General features: G+C 42.3%; 1 protein-coding gene across 1 annotated transcript in view; it reads right to left on the bottom strand.

The window, feature by feature from the left end:
• USP3 (ubiquitin specific peptidase 3) overlaps positions 1-25,593 on the bottom strand; it is a 31,956-nt gene extending 6,363 nt beyond the window's left edge. The window contains exons 1-11 of the mRNA XM_073652707.1: positions 25,372-25,593; positions 20,416-20,476; positions 18,670-18,807; positions 15,098-15,181; positions 13,142-13,223; positions 11,580-11,662; positions 10,114-10,227; positions 9,228-9,341; positions 3,520-3,666; positions 1,909-2,015; positions 1,232-1,309 (exon numbers count right to left, since the gene is read on the bottom strand). Of these exons, the coding sequence (XP_073508808.1) occupies positions 1,232-1,309; positions 1,909-2,015; positions 3,520-3,666; positions 9,228-9,341; positions 10,114-10,227; positions 11,580-11,662; positions 13,142-13,223; positions 15,098-15,181; positions 18,670-18,807; positions 20,416-20,476; positions 25,372-25,462 (1,099 nt within the window). The 5' untranslated portion in view covers positions 25,463-25,593. The remainder of the gene's footprint in view (positions 1-1,231; positions 1,310-1,908; positions 2,016-3,519; positions 3,667-9,227; positions 9,342-10,113; positions 10,228-11,579; positions 11,663-13,141; positions 13,224-15,097; positions 15,182-18,669; positions 18,808-20,415; positions 20,477-25,371) is intronic.
• Positions 25,594-26,228: the final 635 nt, after the last annotated feature.

Consider the following 26,228-nt stretch of genomic DNA (forward strand, 5'->3'; position numbering starts at 1 on the left):
TTGCCCAGAATACACTGTACTGGGATAGCTAGAAAAGCATAGACTGATAAATGTTTCGTCCGACACAGCCACGATCAGCATAATGACATATGAAAAAAAAACAACCAAGAAATAAAATAAAGTTAAACATAAGCTATATTTCTGATCCATTGCTATTATGTTAGAGCAAAACAGTAAAGTGAAGAGGACATTACTCAAATAAATTACTTTTAAAAAACAATTTTAAATGAGTTTTAGGCTACTCTGGAATCACACCTCCCCAGAGATGTCTACAATACCCAGCCCCCACTCCACTACTGCACGAGCATCTTCTACCCTCATTTTGTCTTTCTCCCTTCTCTTGTAGATTTTAAAGGGGTTTTCCGAGGTGTTGTCCATATTTTCCCCCAACTTCTGCTCCAATTGTCTGTGCTGGGCCTTAAGTTATAAAGTCATAACCAACACCTGACCGCTGAAGACACCGATGGCTACATGGTCAGGTGCCTGGTGGTAGGGACGGCATCACTTCCGATCCAAGAGACTTTCAATGTAGAAGCATTGGAGCAGGGGGGCAGATTCTGGAGGCAAGTATGGTTTTTTCCCCACTTTCTCCCTGCAGCTTCTTCTTCTCAATGGAAACTTAACTAAGAGTGGTAAACCCATTTAAGCCTTCACCGGAAGGGCCCCGTGGGTCAGTCTATCACTTATTTAGCTCACATTTGCTGTACTTGTAAGTTGACTAAATACTAAGTTTCTTTCTTTCCTGTCTCTCACTTGTCAGTTTTGTAGTAAAAACTGGTTTAGAGCCAGAAGAGTCATTTTATTTTCATCAGACGGAAGATGCAATACTATACGTAGATTAGACTCTACTGTATATACATATGTACTCTATTAATACTTCAGGTGTGTCTCCAACATGGCCAACCATAGAAAGTTTTTAAAAACACATTAATAGTAATATTATTAATAAACGCACAATGTTTCTCTTTTATAACTATTTCACAGATTAATTATAAATCACCGCTTGCAGGGGTTTCTCACCAATTGCTACTGTAATTGCCATAATCAGTTCTGTGCAGACCTATGTAAAGCCATAAGCTGAATACACTTTCTACATAAATGCTGATTACATGTCCAGTGCCAAACAGATGACTGCTCAGTAAATGTGAAATAAGCTGCCAGGTTTACCCCTGGAAAGCTGAAACATTTAGGATTTACAATGAAATCATTGACAAACTCTAGCAATCTATACCTTTGAGAGTACATGTTGGTCCATTTTCTTGGTTCTTCCGTTTGTTACGGAACTGACTAGGAATGTCTAATGAGAGATCTATAAAGAGAAAAAGTAGGGATCAGACTGATGACAGTCTGGATATAGTCGCTCTGCTGATGGTTGCACCTCAATCCCAAAATCCGAAGGGCCAATTCAAAAGTGACAACCAATATAGTGGCATTTTCTGTTATAATTTTATTTTTCATATAAATTTCTGTCTATCAACGATCACTCCAACAACATGCTTATTTGTTGGGCGATTTCCGACATGCTTACACAGAACGATAACTGAGAACAAATGTTTATAAAAACGTTTGATTACTAATCATCAGTCTGTTAGCATTAAATGAAACTGAAAGCCAAAAGACCCTTTTAAACAAAGTTATTTTGAACATCACAATACAGCACAAATAAGTCTTGAATGGGAGCTAACTAGCAGGACCTGGAAGAGGCCACTAAACAATGTACAAAAGCAGTTGATTTCTGCTCCATACATTGTTTACATCCAGCTGCTGCCAAAGCAGATATCAGCTGATTAGTGGGGGTGTACGATGTCAAACCCCCACCAATCTCATATTAATTAGCTATCTTTTAAAAAAGTCATCAATATGTTAGTCCCAGACAACCCCTTCAATGCTAGCCTGCAGTAAACATACCTAGAAATGGATCAAATTTCCTAGATTCTGTTCCACAAATTAGGCAATTGACTTCATTCTGCAGAATACCCCCAAATACAGACGTTACCATGGTGTTTGCTCCATTGCTGCAATATACAAGATGAAAACAATCTAGCAATATTTATGTTACAAAGATAATTGAAAAAGCACTATTAAAGAGGATCCCCCCTACAGTGGGGTAATGAGAGACCACAGGGCCAGTGTATGTGATGATGTAAACATATATGTAGAAGAAAACCTCTTAGGCTGTGTGCCCACTATGCGTTTTTTTAAGCGTTTCCACAGCAGCAATTCCGCTGCAGAAACGCTTAAAAAACGCATGGTAGAAGGTCTGCCATGTTCCCCAATGATAATCCGCATGTACTGTGCACATGCTGCGGAAATTTCCGCTGCAGATTATCGTTGCGGAAAAATCCGCAGTACAACCAATTATTTTGCGGAATTGCGGAGTTTTCGCCGCCATTGACTTGCATTGGACTGCATGGAATCCGCATGACTACATGTGCACATGCGGATTCCATGCGTTTCAATGTGCGGATGGTACCCGTGTCTGGAGGAGAGGAGACTCTCCTCCGGACCCGGGTACCATAGTATCTGTAAAAAAAAGAATAAAATAAAAAATAAATATTATACTTACCTTCTGATGGCCCCCGGTGTCTTTGTCCTGGCTTGCCGGCAGCTCGCGGTAGACTAAAGGACCTGCGGTGACATCATTTAGTCATGTGACGGGTCACGCGACTGCTGACGTCGGCGGTCGCGTGACCCGTCACATGACTAAATGATGTCACGGCAGGTCCTTTTAGTCTAAAGCAAGCTTTCGGCAAGCCTGGACAAAGACACCGGGGGCCATCAGAATGTAAGTATAATATTTATTTTTTACCATTCTTTTACGATCACACTATATAAATCCATGCCGGTTGCATGGATTTATATAGTGTGACCAAGTTATCAAGCACTTTCCAAGTGATGCTAAAATCGCTTGGAAAGCACTTGTCAACCCGCATGCGGAAATGCATGTGAAGAACGCTTCATTTCCGCATGTCCCTGGCAGGAAAACGCATGTACAATCCGCATGTACAATCTGCATGTACAATCCGCATGTGTTTTTTCTGCCAGGGAGATTCAGAAACGAACAGGAAAAATCCGGAGCATTTCTGCATCGTGGGCACATAGCATTACTATAATCTGAAGAGAGGTATGAGTGATTAGCTAACATAAAACACAAAGTTTCCTGAGTGCTTCATTGGGGGACACAGGAACCATGGGGTGTACACTGCTGCCACTATGCAATACAACCTAAAGAAAAAGAAACTCAACTCCTCAGCATGCTACACCCATCTGATGGCATTAAACTATTCAGTTAGTGAGAAAAGCATTAGGAGAAGCAAGAAAAAAAAATTACAAACACCCACCCAATGGGGCAACAAGAAGAAAAAGAATGGTGCTGTGCCCCAAAGAAGGCTACAATATGCAGGTTAGTGCATGCACAGGGTCAACATTGCAGAATAGTCACAATTTACACTACCTTTATTAATTTCTAGCAGAGCTTGGGATAATTTAATGTTCTACAACTGCATGGAAGACACTTACATACAGCACTTGCTGCTCGAGGATCGGTTGGAGGTTTCCTGTGGCATGAGAGATTGACTGGAGCCATCAGAGTCCCCCTGAAGTTCTAGATGCAAATGGTCCAACAAATACCGCATGAACTCATGAGCATCTTGCTGCTGGTAGCCCCTAAACAGTTAAGGATAAGGCAAAATAAATTCATTTTCTATGAATCAATTCAGGATATAGAAAATGTTTAACATATACATCTCCAATTGCTATTAATCAGGTTCAATTGACTGTGAGTAAGGGTACAATAACATCAATGAGTACAAAACTATACAGTAAAATAGCAACCTAAACGAGCAAAATGATGATTGGCTTTTACAGGCAAAAATACAACGCTGATCAGCTGCGGCCTTCACATTCAGTCCTAACAGGGAGAGACATCTCTCTTCCTTTCAGAGGGAATGTGAGGCTGCAGCTGATTGGCTGCAATGCTCATGTGACGCCCCTTCGCCGGATGTTGAGGTCAGCTGACCAGTGGATATACAAATTGCCTCTTCAGAGAAGAAGAGGACTAAAACTCTAGCGCCACCTATTGGAAGTAGCAATCCTAAAAGTCAATATCAACCCTTTCATAAGCCTTGCCATATGACTTAGGATAAAAGCCAATCCTGACACGCCAATGTGAGGAGACTTAAGCCTTGCAATGCTCCTCTGGGAAATTAAATATGAAAATTATGCTAGGCTTGGCATGTCACTCTCCACAAGGACAAACGTTACCTCCTTGGATCCCGGTCAGATGCTTCTCACCCAACCAAACCAGATCTCGCACTTTGCACTGTGAGGGACAGTCCCCCGAAACACAGTGTCTTCAAATTTAGATTCTGGTTTGGCTTTTACCCTAAGTCACGTGGAAAGACTCATTAAAGGGTTAATGTTGACTTTTAGGAATGCTACTTCCAATAGGTGACAGAGTTCAAGTCCTCCTCCTGTCTGAAGAAGCAATTTCCATATTTAATTCCCCAGTGGAGCATTGCAAAGCTTAAAAGTCTCCTCACTTTGGCATTCCTGACCAATGGGGAAACGCACTACTGAGTGAAGCACAGCGAAACCAATCCAGTAGATGAGCATAGGTTTTTTACATCTAACACCACCCTTGGTCTTTTAGGCTATGTGCCCACGCTGCGGAAATGAGGCAGAAATTTTCTGCTTCATTTCTGCATATCCTCTCCCGGATAAACGCATTCGGAATTCCACACGCGTTTATCGTGCAATTTCCACATGCGGAATTGCCTTGCGTTTTTTATTGCACTGCAAAGGCAATTCCGCTTGCGGAAACGCAAAATTAATGAACATGCTGCGGATTTTTCCCCCCATCAAAAACGCTGCGGAAAAATCCGCAGCATGGGCATAGAACTTGCGGAATCCCCTTGGGGACCATGGGGGGCAGATAACATAGCATTTAACAAGCGTTTACGCTGCGGAAATTCCGCAGCATATCCGCTTGAAATTCGCTACGTGGGCACATAGCCTAAGGCTACCTTTTAAACTAGTGGACAGGCACTTTACAGCAATTATCTGACATGCAGTTCCTAAATACAAATATAAAAGGCATGTATTGGAAAAAAAAAAAAAGGGGATCATAATAAACGCCACACTTGCTTTGAAAACTATTATGTGAACTTTCAAAGTAGTGGAGCATTTCAAATAAAAAAAAGAAATAAATTTTATATATATATATATATATATATATATATATATATATATATATATATATATATATATATATATATATATATATATATATATATATATATATATATATATATACACACTGCTCAAAAAAATAAAGGGAACACTCAAATAACACATCCTAGATCTGAATGAATGAAACATTCTCATTGAATACTTTGTTCTGTACAAAATTGAATGTGCTGACAACAAAATCACACAAAAATCATCAATGGAAATCAAATTTATTAACCAATGGAGGCCTAGATTTGGAGTCACCCCCAAAATTAAAGTGGAAAAACACACTACAGGCTGATCCAACCATGATATAATGTCCTTAAAACAAGTCAAAATGAGGCTCAGTATTGTGTGTGGCCTCCACATGCCTGTATGACCTCCCTACAATGCATGGGCATGATCCTGATGAGGTTGCGGATGGTCTCCTGTGGGATCACCTCCCAGACCTGGACTAAAGCATCCGCCAACTCCTGGACAGTCTGTGGTGCAACGAGATATGATGTCCCAGATGTGCTCAATCGGATTCAGGTCTGTGGAACGGGGGGGGGCCAGTCCATAGCTTCAATGCGTTCATGTTGCAGGAACTGCTGACACACTCCAGCCACATGAGGTCTGGCATTGTCCTGCATTAGGAGGAACCCAGGGCCAACCGCAGCAGCATATGGTCTCACAAGGGGTCTGAGGATCTCATCTCTGTACCTAATGGCAGTCAGGCTACCTCTGACAAGCACATGGAGGGCTGTGCGGCCCTCCAAAGAAATGCCATCCCACACCATTACTGACCCACTGCCAAACCGGTCATGCTGAAGGATGTTGCAGGCAGCAGATCGCTCTCCACGGCATCTCCAGACTCTGTCACGTCTGTCACATGTGCTCAGTGTGAACCGGCTTTCATCTGTGAAGATCACAGGGCGCCAGTGGGGACTTTGCCAATCCTGGTGTTCTGTGGCAAATGCCAAGCGTCCTGGACGGTGTTGGGCTGTGAGCACAACCCCCATCTGTGGACGTCGGCCCCTCATACCACCCTCATGGAGTCGGTTTCTAACAGTTTGTGCAGACACATGCACATTTGTGGCCAGCTGGAGGTCATTTTGCAGGGCTCTGGCAGTGCTCCTTCTGTTCCTCCTTGCACAAAGGCGGAGGTAACGGTCCCGCTGCTGGATTATTGCCCTCCTACGGCCCCCTCCACGTCTCCTGGTGTACTGGCCTGTCTCCTAGTAGCACCTTCAGCCTCTGGACACTACGCTGACAGACACAACAAACCTTCTTGCCACAGCTCGCACTGATGTGCCATCCTGGATGAGCTGCACTACCTGAGCAACTTGTGGGTTGTAGAGTCCGTCTCATGCTACCACGAGTGTGAAAGCACAACCAACATTCAAAAGTGACCAAAACATCACCCAGAAAGCATTGGTACTGAGATGTGGTCTGTGGTCCCCACCTGCAGAACCACTCCTTTATTGAGTGTGTCTTGATAATTGCTAATAATTTCCATCTATTGTCTATTCCATTTGCACAACAGCATGTGAAATTGATTGTCAATCAGTGTTGCTTCCTATGTGGACAGTTTGATTTCACAGAAGTTTGATTTACTTGGAGTTATATTCTGTTGTTAAAGTGTTCCCTTTATTTTTTTGAGCAGTGTATATATATCCATCCTTCAAACTGACTTATACCATAAATAGACAATGTCTTCAATCAATCAGCTACTCCTGCAAATAATAAAAACGTACATCTAATTCCCTACAAGCACATTACATTTAACAATCAGGACTGGCTCCAACAGGAGCAGGACGAGGCCACTACACTCCAATAAATTTGTAGTCACATCCATAACATTACGGATGGGGCATGTCATTTTCGATACTTTAGCTGCAATCGCTGCATGGAGAAATCCACTGATTCGTGGACAGCGGTATATAGAAGCCATTTTCAAGTTACAACAAAATGGTTACTAAAGAAGGCCAAAAGTCTAGGAGTATTGTTCAGTCAACAGTGTTCATGAAACTTTGAAGGGGTTGTCCACTAACTGGATATTACTTATTCTAACAAAAAGTCATCAGTGATTAGATAGGAGTCATCTGGCATCCCACCGATCAGCAGTCCGCAGTGCAGATAGCAACTGGATGAAACGGTGTACAGACTCATACACCGTGTAGTGGCCATGTGAGCAGCAGTACCTAACAATGGCCACTACACAGTGTTCAAAGCCTTGCTGTTTTGGCGTCATACACCATTTACATCTGGCCACAGATACAAACAGCTGATTGGTGGGGGTGTCAAGTGTCAGAACCACACCAGGATGACCAATGTCTAACTAATGGAAAACCATTTAATATGTTGTGTTACTAGCACCTCAAGCACAAATGTATAAAGTGGGTGAACTGTAAGTTAACAGAATGGTATTTTAAGAACCTTACCAAGGTTAATCTGGGCAACTGAAAAGTTCTCCTGATGGATGAAGACACCTATATTGTGGTCCAAGAAGGGTGGGAGAATGAGACACTTCTTTATGGTAAGTTTCTGGCTTGAAATAAGTTTAGAAGTTATCTCATAGTTGCTTATTAAGAAGAATCAGCTGTTATGGTTTTCTCATTCTTTTTCACCTTATCTTTTCCTAAAGGTTTGTTAAGTTAACCCCTTCGCGACCATGGGATTTTCTGTTTTCGCATTTTCGTTTTTTGCTCCCCTTGTTCCCAGAGCCATAGCGTTTTTATTTTTTGGTCAATATGGCCATGTGAGGGCTTATTTTTCGCGGGACGAGTTGTACTTTTAAACACCATTACTAGTTTTACCATATCATGTACTGGAAAACGGGAAAAAAATTCCAAGTGCGGTGAAATTGCAAAAAAAAAGTGCAATACCACAGATCTTTTTTTTTATTTTTTTTACCACGTTCACTGAATGCTAAAACGGACCTGCCATTATTATTCTACAGGTCACTACGAGTTCGTAGACACCAAACATGTATAGGTTCTTTTTTATTTAAGCGGAGAAAAAAAAATCCAAAATTTGCTAAAAAAAAAATGTAAAAAAATGGCGCCATTTTCCGAGACCCATAGCGTCTCCATTTTTCGGGATCTGGGGCAGGTTGAGGGCTTATTTTTTTCGCGCCTGGCTGACGTTTTTATTAATACCATTTTTGGGTAGATCCGATGTTTTGATCGCCCGTTATTGCATTTTATTGCAATGTTGCGGCGACCAAAAAAACGTAATTCTGACGTTTAGAATTTTTTTCTCATTACGCCGTTTACGGATCGGATTCTTTTTTTATATTGATAGATACCAAATATGTGTATGTAGGGTTTATTTTTTATTATTTTATTTTGAATGGGGCAAAAGGGGGGTGATTTAAACTTTTATATTTTTTTATTTTTTTGTATTTTTAAAAACATTTTTTTTAAACTTTTTGCTTGCTTCTATAGTCTCCATAGGAGACTAGAAGCAGCAACTGTCCGATCACCTCTGCTACATACAGGGGACCAGTAGATCACTATGTGGCGCTCATAGTATAACATGACAACCACTGGGGTCTGCTGCAGACCCAGGGTTGTCATGCCCACCCATCGGTGACCCACTATCACGTGACAGGATCACCGATGTGCGGGGCTAAGGCCGCGCTTCCGGCGTGGCGATCTTAAATGCCGCTGTCAGAGATTGACAGCGGCATTTAACATGTTAACAGCCGCGGGTGGATCGCGATCCACCCGCGGCTGTTGCGGGCACATGTCAGCTGTAATAATCAGCTGACATGTGCCCGGTTCAGTGCGGGTTCAGCGCCGGAGCCCTCACTGAACCGGGGGTGATGGCCTGGGGTGTACTAATACGCCCTGGGTCGGTAAGGGGTTAAAACTGTGCTTGAGTAACACAGGTGAAGTCTACTATCTACTATATGCAACTCGATATGTGACATATGGGGAAATGCTTTATCTTTATTCAGTCTGTAAGATGTTGATTACCATAAATGTTGATTTAAGAAAAAAATAAATAATTACCTGAAGCTTGGCATGATTTTCCATACAACGTAGAATAAAGACTCTGGACTGAATGCAGTCTGGTTACCCTGCCACAATGCGCACAAAGTCTTTCTGAACTCTTCAACCAATGACCTGAAAAACAAAGGTATTTCAGGTTATAAAAACACTCTGACCTCATCTTTTCACTTTAAATCAAAATGACTCATGATAGATCATATGAACTTGTTTGCTTGCTATCTTACAGTCAACATTCATACATGGGTATGTCTAGCAATGAATAAAATCAGCATGTTGAATAGACCCATTTTTACAAAATCAATATAGCACCATGGACTGACACCTTATAAAGCCCAGGAATATAGATAACAGGAAGCCGGCACACTGCTATAAAAGTGGTCTTGATTTCAGGAAAGGATAGGAATACCGTAGCATAACTATAGAGAACCTCAGCACTGACAAATTAAATCGATTATTCTTGCTTGAAAAAAAAATCAGATTCATTATCACATTCGGCACGAAAGATAAGGAACAGATAGCGTCCAACGTTTTGATGAGGAAAGATGGAAGAAGGAGTGAAGAGGGCAAGATGAGGTACATATGTTTGTATATCACAGATGTTCTTGACAAAGACCTCTCACAGGTCGAAAAGTTGGATGTCATCTGTTTTTCATCTTTGGTGCCGAATCTGAAAATAAATCTGATTTTTTTGCAAGCAAGAATAATCTATTTGCTTTGTGTCGGTGCTGAGGTTTTCTATATTTATATTCACCTAATGAAGCCAAGGCATCACCATGTTTTGGCTGGAAAGACAACAAGAGAAAAGCTTGAAAAGCCTTGGTTTAGATGATGGTATTAGTCCAAACTAAAGGTAACTGCTAATATTATAAACTCAGATAGGACTCACACATTAACTTCCCCTTGACTCCTTGTGTGGTAAGTCCGACGTCCCGCGGTTTTCCCATTCCGTAGCTCTACTGCTGGCAGCTCTATGAAATAGCAGCTAAACTGTTGAATGTTGCTGAAAAGACAAATGATGTTCAGACAAAATACATAGGCGAATAAAGTGCGGGGATAAACCATTATACCACAACACTGAACCTTGGACGAAGCGTTCCAAGAGGAACATGCATCGGGTGTTGTGGGTCCCTGGCTCCCTGTTATACCTTATGACACAGAGTGTATTATGGTAACTTGTAATTGTACTATGGTAACTTATTTATGTATCTGTTCAAGGGGTGTTTACTATCTTTTTCCTATTGTGATCACCTTTCTGAGAGATTTATTTTGGGACCCCAGACATGTTTGTGGCGTTAACTGGTATCTTAAATCCCTTGGTTTTACTTTATTACCCCAAGGCTATATTATTTCTTCTTGACAGTGCACTAATATTTATGGTTTTTTTTCACTTGTGGTTATAGACTGCCATCTTGTGGCAGTCACTGAAATTTCAGGGAGAATATTTTTGTCCAGATTTTTCCCATCCTGTTTATCTGTATTCTTGTCTCTACACTAATACTGTGTATTTCATTTTAGGTGTTGTGGTGGATTGAATCACTCAGTTGATCAAACAGGCAGCCATAGGAACGCTTTCCATTTAGGCTTTCCACTGGTGTATTAAAAAACATGCTGCATAAACAGTCCAACATTAGGTAAAAACATACATGGCCCTTGTGGGATAACGGGAAAAACAAAATAGCATACAGTACAGTTTGTGTGACTGCGGAGATTGTCCGCTCAGGGATAAAAAAAAAACTAGGTTTAGCTCTATAACACTAGCACAGCTCTGGAGATTTCATCTACAGACACACCGAACGAGTCAAAAGGCTTCACATTTACCTTCTGGACCACACCCTGGGGTGGAGATATGGTGAACAGTCTCCCACCCACTCTTCAGCTGTTCACCAAAAGCCAGCACTATTATGGACAATTAACCCCTCGAAGCACATACCATTCTGAAGCATAGCCGCAGTGACATAACCTGGAAGCAACATCCTCAGTGACTCATATCTCCCCTCCAGTATTTTACCAGTGACCTTCTCACAGGGTATTAATGAAGATGTGGTTTAGTCTGGGGATTTTTGTGCCTTACACTTCATTATTTTGAGGAATTGTTTTTTTTTTTAATGATTATATAGGTTAGTATATAAGGGTACATGGTATAAGTATTGTTTGTATATTATACTTAGAGTTATGGCTATAGCTTTGGCAACCTGTTCAATCCATGTAATACTTGAATCTTCATATAATACTGCAACTTGCAAAAACATACCATCATCCGCAGCTCCCAGCATAACAGTCTATATTGGGAGATTCAGCTAAAATTATATATATATATATATATATATATATATATATATATATTGTCTTTACCTGAGTGACTGGAGTATTGCATTCATAAAACAGGTATTTCCCAAATTTCGTAAACCAGTGGCACAAATTGCAGAGGTACTTCCCTTGTGAATAAAAGAAAATCGTTAAGTAGAAATTGAATATTGGAATATATACATTACAGAGACATGTATGAATGTTATTACAGTAAACCTATGTTGTAGTAATCATCAAGGCTGTGGAGTCGGAGTCCATTTTGGTGGAGTCGGTATAAAATAGACCAACTCCAACTCCTAAAATATATAATAAATTGGGTACAGTAGTTCAATGCAGTTTGTGGGGAATATTTTTTCATAAGAATTTGGGAAAGTTATGAAATGTCCTATAAATGTCCGTCCTATTACTGATCTAACGGTCTAGACTTTTAGCTGAGATGAATCTGTGCTACAGTAAATTTATCACTTAAACATGAGCCATGTATGAGGGAGTTGTGGAGTCGGAGTTGGAGTCGGTGTCATGGAAATTGAGAAGTCAGAGTTGGAGTCGGAGGTTTGGCTTACAGACTCCACAGTCCTGGTAATCATGCAGCTTATAGAGAACCTGTCTGCTCCCCTGACATACATTTTTGTAAATACTTTTATTTCAAATAAAATTAGACAACTTTTCTCAGTTTTGTGATTCTTCTGTTATGCCTTCTAAGTTAGGAATAAATTGACAACTAGGAGTCACCAGTTGGGAGGGGTGTCCCTACACAGTCGGACATTTTCCAATCATGGCACACATGAGGTACAGACAGCGTTGCACGGATCGGCTGCCCCCGAACTTTACATCCTCAGAGGCATTGTGGAACGTACTTAGATTGTGAAACATGATGTGTGATGCCCGCCTTTAACAAAAGGAAAAGTAACAGCCAGTTGACAATTCATTTATACATTTCTAGGAGGAATAACAAGAGGAACATAACAGAATTATAAGAAAAGACGCTCCAAAATTGCGATTTCACTTAAGCTACAAGTGTATTTCTTTTCCTGTGTGACGATGACCAAATAAAGGCAGGCAGCAACAAGGAGAAAAAAGAACATCCTCCAATGGCTTAGAGCAGGCTTTCTCCTGTGTCACACTTGTAATGACAATCCTGCAGAGCTGTGTGTGATTACAAGCAGAGATGAGTGTGCTTTCATCTTACAGCAGTCAGTGTGGGGTAAAGGGCAGTATATCGGAACTTTGTCTCATTAGAAAAACATCTGCAGTTGCAAAACGCTTGTCACAGCGCTGTCAGCTCTGATGTAACACACACACACACGATAAAAGCAGAAAATGTTTGTAACCACACTCATCTCTGATCCAGTAACTTTATTCTTTTTATTTCCATAATGCTCAATATGGAGGATTTTCTTACAAGCATATGTCTCAGAAGGCATTACCCAAAAAATGGTATATGTTACATTACTGAATTCTAAAAGTTATACATTGGGAAAAAACATATAACGGGAATGAAATTTTCTGTAGGATCCTTTTATCTTTTTGATGACCTTCTCTGCACGTAATAAAAACAAAGACGACATAAAATGAGCCAAAGTCAGCAAGATAGTTCAAGTGCTTACATTTATTTTGAGCGTTTTCTTATTCAGTGACGGATTATCCAATAACTTTCTCTTCCTATGCCTTTCTACTGTGAAAGCAGAGCTGACAAAAGATACAATTACTGACAGGTCCACAGAAACAAAACCTATTGACTATATTACTGAAATTATTACCAACATAATACAGATTTCATGATTCATGACAAGAGCCTGAGAAGGTCACTGCTATCCTTGGGACTTTAAACAGTATTTCACCCACCTCATACTCTTAATATGTGTATGTAGCACTTTCAAAGAGAAGTCAGCAATACATTAACATGGACAGTCTGTTACTCCTTTAATGAGAAATCAGTGTTTGAATCGATTTGCAAATGAGGCTGAAGAGCTATTGGAAGTTCTGAAGCCTCCATCACTCCAGCCTTAATCTCTACCCAGCGCCATCTACTCCTGTTGGTCTGACAGCCTCTATGCTGTGTGACTTCAGTCAAGCAGGAGGAGCAGCGTTGGGCAGGGAATAGAGCTAGAGTGACAGAGGCTTCAGATCTACCATAGCCATTCCTATATCAATTCAAACAGTGATTTCTCGTTAACGGAGTAACGGACTGTCCATGTGAATGTATTGCTGACTTCTCTTTGAAAGCGCTACATGCACATATAAATAGTTTGGGGTGCAATATCCTGCTTACAAATTTCAATTAAGCAGGTTGATTTCACATATATTGTGCACTGATCTCTTTTGCCCTGCTTCTGAATACTACAAAATGATAGTTTTCAACTGTTTGTTAAAGGGGTATACAGATTTAAGGTGAATAATGCTTATTTATTGCATATATAAAAATTTAGACATATTTATAAGTACACATCACTTCATTACAACAATCTAAAATAGGACATGGCACAGAAGTATATTGGGCTCCTAAAAGCAGCAGGCAAAACGCCTGTCGGGGCATGGGCAGGTGATCCCCCCTCTCTCATCTACATGGGTAAGCATTACTGTTTATATTTTTTGAAGCCGCTTTACATCTGAACACAGTGGGCAATCTCTGGGAATACTTTATGCATATTAGCGTTCGGAGTTTACTCTTCACTCACTCATACCAAATTTGCACTTGCCACTTTATTTTGGAATTGTGAGCATCATTTATACATCCATTAGCCAAATTCTTTAATTCTCAAGTCGCTGATGTTTAATCAATCTTCCTGCCGATATCTATTGGCTGCTCAATCCTGCTGCACTTGTCACTTTATTCATTCAGGAGTTTGGATACATTTGCATATGTTTATACATTAAAAAGGCTGAATTGCCTTATGTTTTTTTGCACTTGCACTTTTTTCCATATACAGATTTTAGATACAATTTTCTGTCTAACTGACACTGTCATACTATCTATATTGGCTTTGGATGGCTGTTCCTTGCATAATATTTGTGATTTCCCCAAATCTATGTGGGGATCATCCTGCTTCAGTGTTTTTTTGTATTGTTTCTTGATTGACCTCATGGTATACCATTCCTGTGATTTTTTATGCAATAATAAAGTATTTTGATTTTGTATACAACTTTCTATTTCCTTGGTGAGAGTAGCTTACTCCATTTTTTTCTTTCTGCATATCTACATCACTTCATTAATGTATCTTTCCTCAGTTCTCCATGCCCACAATTTTCCTCAGAGTCTGGTCCCTTCTTTCATCTGTTTTCCCCACACTCCATGTACTGAGCAGCACATAATTTATTCAGTCTCTCACTATTTTGAAGCAATTGGATTACTGTTAGTGAATGAAGACACAGCTCATATGTAGAAGCTGAAAACCTATACATAGCTTGTATTGCCCTCAGGATTGCGCTCTATCCAGTATAGCCATGCGCCAATCAATGTGAAAAGCTGCATGATCAACTTCTGTCTTGAGATAAACTTCACATTTTAGCCAGTAAATGCAACTAAAGACAAGGAAAAAAATAGGTTTTATTTTTCTACTCACTTTTCCAAGTTTTGCAAGTGTTCCCGAACTTTCTGCACCAAACATAACTTTGTGTCATTAACCACAAAGTCATCACAACGGTAACTACAAGCAGCAAAATAGACGTGGATTAAAAATAAATCATGTATATATTTTTTATTCTGGTTCCTATCCAAAATCTTGAAAGCAGTCACAAGAAGCTGAAAGAGGTTGTCCACCACTATACATAATGCCCACTGTGATTTAAAGATCCACTGCGCGCTTTCCCATTGAATGCAGAGGAGAGGGAAAGCGAACGGTGGATGCTGGGCTGTGGCGTGCGGTGAAACACCGCCCACAGACCATCAATCAGGGGGAGCGCGTCACTGGGTCACGCACGGCTACAGCCGAAACTTGACGTGACATCAGCGGATGTCGGAGCCGACGGCAGCCGGGGGTCACGTGATGCCTAGTAAGAGGTCAGCGATAGCGCCGCTCACAGGCAAGAATGACAACACAAGGTAATTACAAAAACACTTCTTTCCACTCTTTAAATCGATGGGGGCATTATGTATAGTAGTGGTAATGACATTCAGCTCCTGCTCTGCTGCGAGTGGGAGGCAAGTGTCAGTGCTATGTGCTCCGATCATCTCGCACAGAGAGGATTGCAGCACAGCTGAGAAGGGGACAGAGAAATTAATTTCTCCATCTCCTCTGTTGCTGCACTGCACTCGGGTGATATCTGAGTGCAGTGCGATGTTTCACACGCACCCAGCAGACTGCGATTTTTTTCCAGCCTAATCGCAATCCGATCGGAGCTGGAAAAAAAACGCCACTGAGCACACAATCATAGGATTAAATTGGTCCGAATGCAATTAGATTTTTTATCGGATTGCATTCGTCCAATTTATTCAAAAGTGAGAGTGAGCTCTTACAGTGTAAATTAGCTGTGCCCTCTAAATATGTCAACACACAGCCATTAATGTCTAAACTGCCGGCATCAAAAGTGAGTACACCCCTAAGTAAAAATAACAAATTGTGCCCAATTAGCCATTTTCCCTCCCCGGTGTCATGTGACTCAGTGTTACAATGTCTCAGGTGTGAAAGGGGAGCAGGTGTGGTAAATTTGGTGTTATCATGCTCACACTCTCTCATACTGGTCACTGGAAGTTCAACATGGCTTCCCATGGCAAAGAACTGACTGAGGATCTGAAAAAAAGAATTGTTGCTGTACATAAAGATGAAACTGAGCTGCAGCATGGTGGCCCAGACCATACAGCGGTTTAACAAGACAGGTTCCACGGGCCTCGCCATGGTCAACCAAAAAAGTTGAGTACGTGTTCAGCGTCATATCCAGAGGTTGTCTTTTCATAATAGATGTCTGAGTGCCGCCTGCATTGCTGCAAAAGTTAAAGGGGTAGGTGGTCCGCCTGTCAGTTCTTTGACCATATGTCGCACACTGCATCAAATTGGTCTGAATGCCTGTCGTTCCAGAAGGAAGCCTCTTCCAAAGATGATGCACAAGAAAGCAAGCAAACAGTTTGCTGAAGACAAGCAGACTAAGGACATGGATTACTGGAACCATGTTCTGTGGTCTGATGAGACCAAGATAAATTTATTTGGTTCAGATGGTGTCAAGCGTGTGTAGCGGCAACCAGGAGATGAGTACAAAGACAAGTATGTTGCCTACAGGAGAGGAGTACAAAGACAAGTGTGTTGCCTACAGTCGAGCATAGTGGTGGGAGTGTCATGGTTTGGGGATGCATGAGTGCTGCCATCTGTGGGGAGCTACAGTTCATTGAGGTAACCACGAATGCCAACATGTACTGTGACATACTGAAGCAAAGCATGATCCCCTTCCTTCAGAAACTGGGCGCGAGGCAGTATTCCAGCATGACGAAGACCCCCAAACCACCCCCAAGACTACCACTGCTTTGCTAAAGAAACTGAGGGTTAAGGTGCTGGACTGACCAAGCATGTCTCCAGACCTAAACCTTATTGACCATCTGTCTGTAGGGCATCCTCAAATGGAAGGTGGGGAGCGCAAGGTCTCTAACATCAACCAGCTCTGTTATGTCATCATGGAGGAGTGGAAGAGGATTCCAGTGCAACCTGTGATGCTCTAGTGCTCTCCATGCCCATGAGAATTAAGGCAGTTCTTGAAAATAATGGTGGCCACACAAAATACTGACACTTTGGGCACAATTTGGCCATTTTCACTTGGGGGTATATTTGTTGCCAGCAGTTTAGACACTAATGGCTGTGTGTTGAGTTATTTAGAGGGCACCAAATTTACATTATTATACAAGCTGTACACTGACAACTTTACATTGTGCCAAAGTGTCAAGTCTTCAGTATTGTCCCATGAAAAAATATTAATAAAATATTTACAAAAATGTGAGGGGTGTACTCACTTTTGTGATATACTGTATCTCTTATAGCACACTACCCCTGGCTGTGCTTGCTCCTTCTGTTCTACTCTGCTTTTTCTGACAGTAAGGGTATGTGCACACGATGCAGAAATGAAGCAGAAAATTTCTGCATCATTTCTGCATCTCCCTGGCAGAAAAAACGCATGCAGATTGTGCATGCGTTTTTCCTGCAGAATACATGCGGATCCACATGCAGATTGACATGCGTTTCCGCATGCAGATTGACAAGCGCTTTCCAGGCGATTTTAGCATCACTTGGAAAGTGCTTGACAACTAGGTCACACTATATAAATCCATGCAAACAGCATGGATTTATATAGTGTGACCCGAGAGAGTGTATATACTTACCTCTGATGGCCCGCGCTGTCCTGCTTTACAAAGTTCCCGGAAACTTTGAATTGAAAGACCTGCCGACGTCAGCGTCACGTGACCCGTCACATGACTCTGACGTCACCGCAGGTCCTACAACTCACTGCAAGTGCCGGGAACCAAGCGGGAGCGCTGCGCGGGCCGACAGAAGGTAAGAATACATTTATTTTTTATTTTATTCTTTTTTTTCAGCTTTTTTAATGGTACCCGGGTGTGGATGAGACTCTCCTCTCCTCCACACCCGGGTACCATCCGCATATTAGAACGCGCCAATAACGCAAGTACAAATGCTGTCTTGCGGAATTGGCGCGTTCTAATGCAAGTCAATGGCGGCGAAATCGCCGCGTTTCCGCAAAATTAATTGACATGCTGCGGATTTTTGACCGCAGCGTTAACGCTGCGGAAAAATCCGCATCATGGGCACAGCACATGCGGATTTCCATTGGGGAACATTGCTTCCCTTCTACCATGCGTTTTTCATGCGTTTCCGCGGCGTTTACGCAACTGCAAAAACGCCGCGGAAACGCATGAAATACGCATCGTGTGAACTCAGCCTACTACAATCAATTGTGTGGAGATTGAGCATATGCACCTCCACTCCATTCAAGTTGGGGCTCTGTATAGCCTGGGTCTCAGAGGCTTATTCTTGGGATCGTTGGGGGCACTGCTGTCAAGCCCCCAGTGATCAATAAGATATTTAAAAGGGATAACTTCGGAACAACCCTTCAACTTGAAGTAACCACTAAGATAATGTAAGTAAGAACAATGAGACATTCCCTTTAAGAAAAGTGTATAAAAAAGACTGAGCCTCACCAATATGTGCTGTAGCTGCTGCAGTCCATACACACCGTGTGTTGGGTTTTCTCTTTCTCTAACTTTTCTTGTTGCTTGTGGTTGGACAGTGGTGTTTGGGCTTCCTCGTAATGTTTCTTTGCATGACCATTCACGTATCTGTTCATCACATGGAAACAATCACACAGGGAGAACAATTTTTTCTCATCAGGAACATTTTGCATCTTTTTGTTATAGAGGTTTCACTCACTTCTCATAAAGTGCATTCAAGCACATCTACACTTCTATGCATAGTATTGACATCAATAACATTCATAGACCAGAAAGTTCTAACACCCAGTAAGAGCTGAACACTCAGTGACTATACATGGATCTCCCATTTCATGGAGCATTTAGAACTCCTGATAATCATGTAGGAACACTCATATCCAATTATCGGACCGTGTAAATATCCCAGCAATCACCAGTTGAATGAGCAAAACAAAATCATTATTATCATCAGCATATCGGTCATGTAATCAGGGCACGTATTGCTGATAACATCCTACTGTATGGGGAAAAACAATGGCCTAAGTGATCATTGTGTGCCCATTATTATTTATTGGCCTGTGGAAACACACCATTCACCGAACACTGATGGACTTGCTAAATAGTCGATTGGTGCTCGTTAAAGTGCACTGACGGGCCTAATTCAGTACAGCTAAATGTACTCTCATGCTCTGATCATACTGGTGTCATAATTCCAGTTTAACATTCTTCTCTCCATCTATTAAACAATAAGTCAATTTGAACAGCATACAGAATACATGCCCTTACTGGAGAAACAGCCCTACTAAACTATCTAGAAATTGCTGGCGTCAGGGGAAATTTTTCCCTTAAAGAGAATCTGCCACTGGGTTTTTGATAGCTAATCTAAGAGCAGAATTATGTAGGGGTTGAGACTGACTCCAGCAATGTATCACTTACTGAGCTGCTTAGTGCAGTGTTTTAAAATCACTGGTTACCAGCAGGAGATCATTAATAGAGGACTAGTAAACCTGCTGCCAGGTAGTCCAACCCTGCACCCCCATCACTGATTGTCAGTTTACTGCCTATGCACAACGTAAGCAGAAAGCTGCCAAACACTGTTGTGGGCAGAGTTATACAGAGCTCAGCATTCAGAGAAGTGTTGAATATGCAGCAGATAAAACAGGGATAGCAGCAAGCAGCCCAGTAAGTGACACATCGCTGGAATCAGGGTCTCTGTTCCTACATTATGCTGCTCTCACATGTGGTAGCAAAAACTCGGTGACAGATTCACTTTAATATAGAACAATTGGCATCCAACTCAAACGGATATCTGCTTTGTCTGGATGAAGATGTTAGGTTATAGGTTAGTCACGACATTGCTGTAGAGCCACAGCCGTACAGCTGCAGCCTGGTCTGTGCCAGAGTGGCTTTAAATTAGGACCGTCAAATCTGACAATACATCACTGGAACTAGGGAAAGGAGGCAATGTGCAGGCAGACACCCCTACCGGACATGCAAGAACACCTACTGGCTCCTACCTATCAGGATAACAAGACTTGCTTTACTGAATTGAAATGACAAGCAGCTTATTCAGTTCTATGGGGGTTATGGATAAAAAAAAAATCACGCAGGGAAACCCAGTTCTCAAGCCTTTGGGACACCACAACATTTATTTCAAACTCCCCTTATTGTTAATCCAGAATATTTCATATCACAGTACCCGACAGATGTTGGATTAATATAATTTACAGCACTTACCGTCCACAGTGGACACTGGAACAAGTCAGACAGACCCATGGGCTTTTGTTAGAGCGGCAAACTACAATAGATGCAAAAACATACAGTGAGAAGAAAAGGAGAACTTCTGCTGCAAATAACAGGGAAAAGGGCACTTCAAGGTACGTTCAGACAGAACTCTTCAGAGGGAAGTTTCCAGACTTAAAAATCCACATTTAAAAAATATTTTGTTTTTGTAAGAACTTTAGCAACTGTAAGAAGGTTTTTGATGCCTTTTTTCAGTGTGGAATTTGATGCATGTTTAAAGGGAATCTGTCACTCCCTGGCACTTATCTGACCTCTAATATGGGCATACAGGTGATAGAAATGTATATCTACACCTACCTGTATGCCTCATAATAGAGGTCTTGTTGCTGTGAAATGTCTTTTTATTTATACAAGTTTCTGATGTGTTCCAGTCCCGGGGCCCACAAGAAATCCCCGCCTCCAGTGGTAATTACAATGTTTCCCCCCTCCCCTGCATGTCACAGTGCCTGGATTTGGCTGCTGCAACTGCACATCACAGGGCACAGTGACACGCAGGGGAGGGGGGAAACACTGTAATTACCACAGTAGGTAAGGATTTCTTCCAGTCCCCAGGACTGGAACACATCAGAAACTTGTAGGAATAAAAAGACATTTCACAGCAACAAGACCTCTAATATGAGGCATACAGGTAGGTGTAGATATACATTTCTATCACCTGTATGCCCATATTAGAGGTCAGATAAGTGCCAGGGGATGACACATTCCCTTTAATGGGTTGAAGCAACGGGATGTTTTCTGGTACACTGCCACGGCAAAATCCTTGTTTAAAATACAAGCATAATAAAAAAGCAAAATTAGCTTTATGCACGGTAACAAGCAGAAGAATTGACACGTCTATTTCTCCCACATGTGAAAATACCTCTCAAACAAATGCAACATAGCTTGTCGCAAGCCCATTTACAGAGCATTTTTATGTAGATTTTCGGGCAAAATTTGTGCCAAAAACTGCATCAAAATGATCAGTGTGAGCTTACTGATGTAAAATACTGAACGTATTTGTAAGCCAAACCAGGAGCGGGTGATAAATACAGAAGTGGTGACGTGTTTCTATTATACCTTTCTTCTGATTGTTCCACTCCTGTTTTTGGCTTATAAATATTGATGTAAAATACTGAACATGCCCTAAACAGTCTGATAATGGTAGATGTTACTGTGTCGATCGTCATTGGTTAAAAGCTCATTTAGACGAGCCAATAAATGTGAAATGTGAGCTTGTGTAAACATGCCGCCGTTGTGATGTTATGGGTAGGAAATGTGCTGTCGATAACGATGTCCGAGGTGCACTGAAAGTTGTATTAACAGTCGTTCTGCGCACATAGCGGCCTGCCTGCCCAAGGTAGTAAATTACCACCAATTTAACAGCCCCTGTCAGCTTGTGCAATTTTGGCCCTAACAGGCAGAGAATAGAGTGGAGCTGGGGTCCCACAGCCGTGCCCCATGGCGTACTGACAATAGGATAACACTAGACTCTGAGGCAATTCACCATTTATTACTATTTTCTGCCCTTAGCCCCCATGATTCTTAAGATTGTCCCTCTGCAGTACTGGCACTTGTAGTCCATCACGCGAGTAAGGAGTTACAGAGCTGCAATTAATGTCAGTATTTTTTCCGAACTAACCGAATCTTTTACAGTACAGTGATACGAGGCTCCACAAACCAGGGTGATGCGGGTGAGAGGTGAAGGCTCTTCTGTAGTCCTGACCAAATGCCAACATCTGGTATGCTGGAGGAATAACAGCTTCTCATCTGACCTGTACTGAATGATAGCTCCCGGCTCAAAGGGGAAAAAAAGGCTAGAAAAAGCCACCTTAATGCAGCTTTATCTAACCTGATTGAAGCAATAGGGCAACGTTCTGCCAGGGCCCCCAAATCTTAAAGTAATGGAGGATGTGCAAAAAGTAATAGCAGTACAAGAAAGTATACGTGTGAGATTTCCTATTAATATGACCAGTACGCCTGGTATACGTGTGAGCATTCCTATTGATATGAATAGTACACCTGGTATACATGTGAGCCTTCCTGTTAATATGACCAGTACACCTGGTATACGTGTGAGCCTTCCTGTTAGTATGACCAGTACATCTGGTATACGTGTGAGCCTTCCTGTTAGTATGACCAGTACACCTGGCATACGTGTGAGATTTCCTATTAATATGACCAGTGCACCTGGCATATGTGTGAGCCTTCCTGTTAGTATGACCAGTACACCTGGTATACGTGTGAGCCTTCCTGTTAATATGACCAGTACACCTGGTATATGCGTGAGATTTCCTATTAATATGACCAGTATACCTGGTATATGTGTGAGCCTTCCTGTTAATATGACCAGTACACCTGGTATGTGTGTGAGCCTTCCTGTTAGTATGACCAGTACACCAGGTATATGTGTGAGCCTTCCTGTTAGTATGACCAGTACACCTGGTATATGCGTGAGATTTCCTATTAATATGACCAGTATACCTGGTATATGTGTGAGCCTTCCTGTTAATATGACCAGTACACCTGGTATGTGTGTGAGCCTTCCTGTTAGTATGACCAGTACACCTGGTATACAGTCATGGCCAAAAGTTTTGAGAATGACCCCAAAATTATATTTTCACATGATCTGCTGGCCTCTGGTTTTTATTAGTGTTTGTCTGATGTTTATATCACATACAGAAATATAATTGCAATCATATTATGAGTACCAATAGGTTATATTGACAGTTAGAATGAGTTAATGCAGCAAGTCAATATTTGCAGTGTTGCCCCTTCTTCTTCAAGACCTCTGTAATTCTCCCTGGCATGCTCTCAATCAACTTTTGGACCAAATCCTGACTGATAGCAGTCCATTCTTGCATAATCAATGCTTGCATTTTGCCAGAATTTGTTGGTTTTTGTTTGTCCACCCGTCTCTTGATGATTGACCACAAGTTCTCAATGGGATTAAGATCTGGGGAGTTTCCAGGCCATGGACCCAAAATCTCTATGTTTTGTTCCATGAGCCATTTAGTTATCACTTTTGCTTTATGGCAAGGTGCTCCATCATGCTGGAAAGGGCATTGTTGGGCGCCAAACTGCTCTTGGACGGTTGGGAGAAGTTGCTCTTGGAGGACATTCTGGTACCATTCTTTATTCATGGCTGTGTCTTTAGGCAAGACTGTGAGTGAGCCGATTCCCTTGGCTGAGAAGCAACCCCACACATGAATGGTTTCAGGATGCTTTACAGTTGGCATGAGACAAGACTGGTGGTAGCGCTCACCTCTTCTTCTCCGAATAAGCTGTTTTCCAGATGTCCCAAACAATCGAAAAGGGGATTCATCAGAGAAAATGACTTTGCCCCAGTCCTCAGCAGTCCACTCCCTGTACCTTTTGCAGAATATCAGTCGGTCCCTGATGTTTTTTCTGGAGAGAAGTGGCTTCTTTGCTGCCCTCCTTGAAACCAGCCCTTGCTCAAAGATTCTCCGCCTCACAGTGAATGCAGAAGCACTCACACCAGCCTGCTGCCATTCCTGAGCAAGCTCGGCACTGCTGGTAGTCCGATCCCGCAGCTGAAACAGTTTTAAGATACGGTCCTGGCGCTTGCTGGTCTTTCTTGGGCGCCCTGGAGCCTTTTTGACAACAATGGAAGCTCTCTCCTTGAAGTTCTTGATGATGCGATAGATTGTTGACTGAGTTGCAATCTTTGTAGCTGCGATACTCTTCCCTGTTAGGCCATTTTTGTGCAGTGCAATGATGGCTGCACGTGTTTCTTTAGAGATAACCATGGTTAACTGAAGAGAAACAATGATACCAAGAACCAGCCTCCTTTTAAAGTGTCCAGTGATGTCATCCTTACTTAATCATGACTGATTGATCGCCAGCCCTGTCCTCATCAACACCCACACCTGTGTTAATGGATCAATCGCTAAAATGATGTTAGCTGCTCCTTTTAAGGCAGGACTGCAATGATGTTGAAATGTGTTTTGGGGGTTAAAGTTCATTTTCTGGGCAAATATTGACTTTGCAAGTACAGTAATTGCTGTTAAGCTGATCACTCTTTAACATTCATGAGTATATGCAAATTGCCATTACAAAAAATGAAGCAGTAAACTTTGGAAAAATTACTATTTGTCTCATTCTCAATACTTTTGGCCATGACTGTATGTGTGAGGCTTCCTGTTAATATGACCAGTACACCTGGTATATGTGTGAGCCTTCCTGTTAATATGACCAGTACACCTGGTATATGTGTGAGCCTTCCTGTTAGTATGACCAGTACACCTGGTATAAGTGCGAGCCTTCCTGTTAGTATGACCAGTACACCTGGTATAAGTGCGAGGCTTCCTAGTGATATGACAAACTAAGAAATCCACCATTATATTGAGGAGGGTACAGGGGCACCTACGTGGCAGCCTCGCCCTAGGAAATCAGGATTCAGGCTGTGCCACCACTGCAGATACAGCTACAATGCGCCGTGCTCACGTGCAGGCAGCCCCTCCATCCCCCAAACCCCACCGAGGAAACAAAGGGAGAGCGGCACATCAGGTGTATGCCACCTTACAGGCCGGCACAGGACACCGTGGCAATAGTGCCCCATGTGCCCACAGGCTGGAGAGGGAGGGTCGTCCCCCGCCTGTACATGGCCCCAGCCAGTGTTCACAACACAGCCAGGAACAATGCGGCCCCGCACAGAGGTCTTCACTGGAATACACGTGACTCATATCGTGTGTGTGTCGCTACTACTATCGTGACAGCTATCCCCCTGCCATGCCCGGTAGGTCAGAGCTTCCGGTAATGAGGGCTCTGTTCTCTACACAATAACAAACCCCACACTAGGCCGTGCCCAGACCCGGGACTTTCCTGAGCGCCACAGCCAGGCGGCGCTGCTTCTCCAGCGGGTGGCGCATGGGGAGCAGTAACACAACTCACCACTGCAGCACCACGAGGAGGGGCAGCCGCTGGGGAAAGCGGCGGCGTCCGGTACTATGCACACACTGGCGGTAAGGTGCGGGCACTCCATGGCAGTGCGGAGGGACACAAGAGGTTAAGACACAGCACTGTAAACCGGTACTTTTTCCACCATAGAAACATGAAGGCGTGGCTTCCTGACGCAAGTTCATATCACAGCCCCTACTGCGTCCAGGCTGCTGGTCTCTATGGTAACTGTGCTGTAGCTGGTTCCTGTTGTGCATCAGTCAGGATGCTGTGGAGGCGGCACGTTTCCTCCTCTGCATCCAGCACAGGCTGACGACGTATGTGTGAGCTCTCCTCAGCACCGGCATTACAGCACCAAGGAAGGAAAGTGTCTGACCTAGAGAATCTAAGGGGTAAAGTTTCTCCTCATGTCAGAGTGAGGAGACTTATAGGCCATGCATGCTCCTCTGGGAAGTGAAATATGCAAATTGCCTCTTCAGAGAGGACGAAGACTAGAACGCTAGTGCTACCTATAGCAGTGCCACCTATTGGACGTAGCAATCCTAAAAGTCAATAGTATTAGTATGTATTATTATAAAAACTCTTGAAAATCTCATCAAAACATGCTTTTTGACATTGCTTCTTTACTACCAAGAGAGCAGGTTTTGCCTGCGTAAAAAACGCAACCTGTGAACATAGTCTTAGGATCGCTACTTCCAATAGGTGGCGCCAGAGTTCTAGTCCTCTTCCTCTCTGAAAAGGCAATATGCTGACTTATGGCAGTCTCAGGAGAGACAGACCTGTTAATATGGAAATGAGGAGGAAATGGAATCAAAATGTCTCAATTTATTCAGTGTCAAGTATAAGCTCCA

This window comes from Phyllobates terribilis, unplaced genomic scaffold (genome assembly GCF_046119375.1).
Source record: "Phyllobates terribilis strain yellow unplaced genomic scaffold, ASM4611937v1 Scaffold_11__3_contigs__length_659146591, whole genome shotgun sequence".
Lineage (NCBI taxonomy): Eukaryota > Metazoa > Chordata > Amphibia > Anura > Dendrobatidae > Phyllobates > Phyllobates terribilis.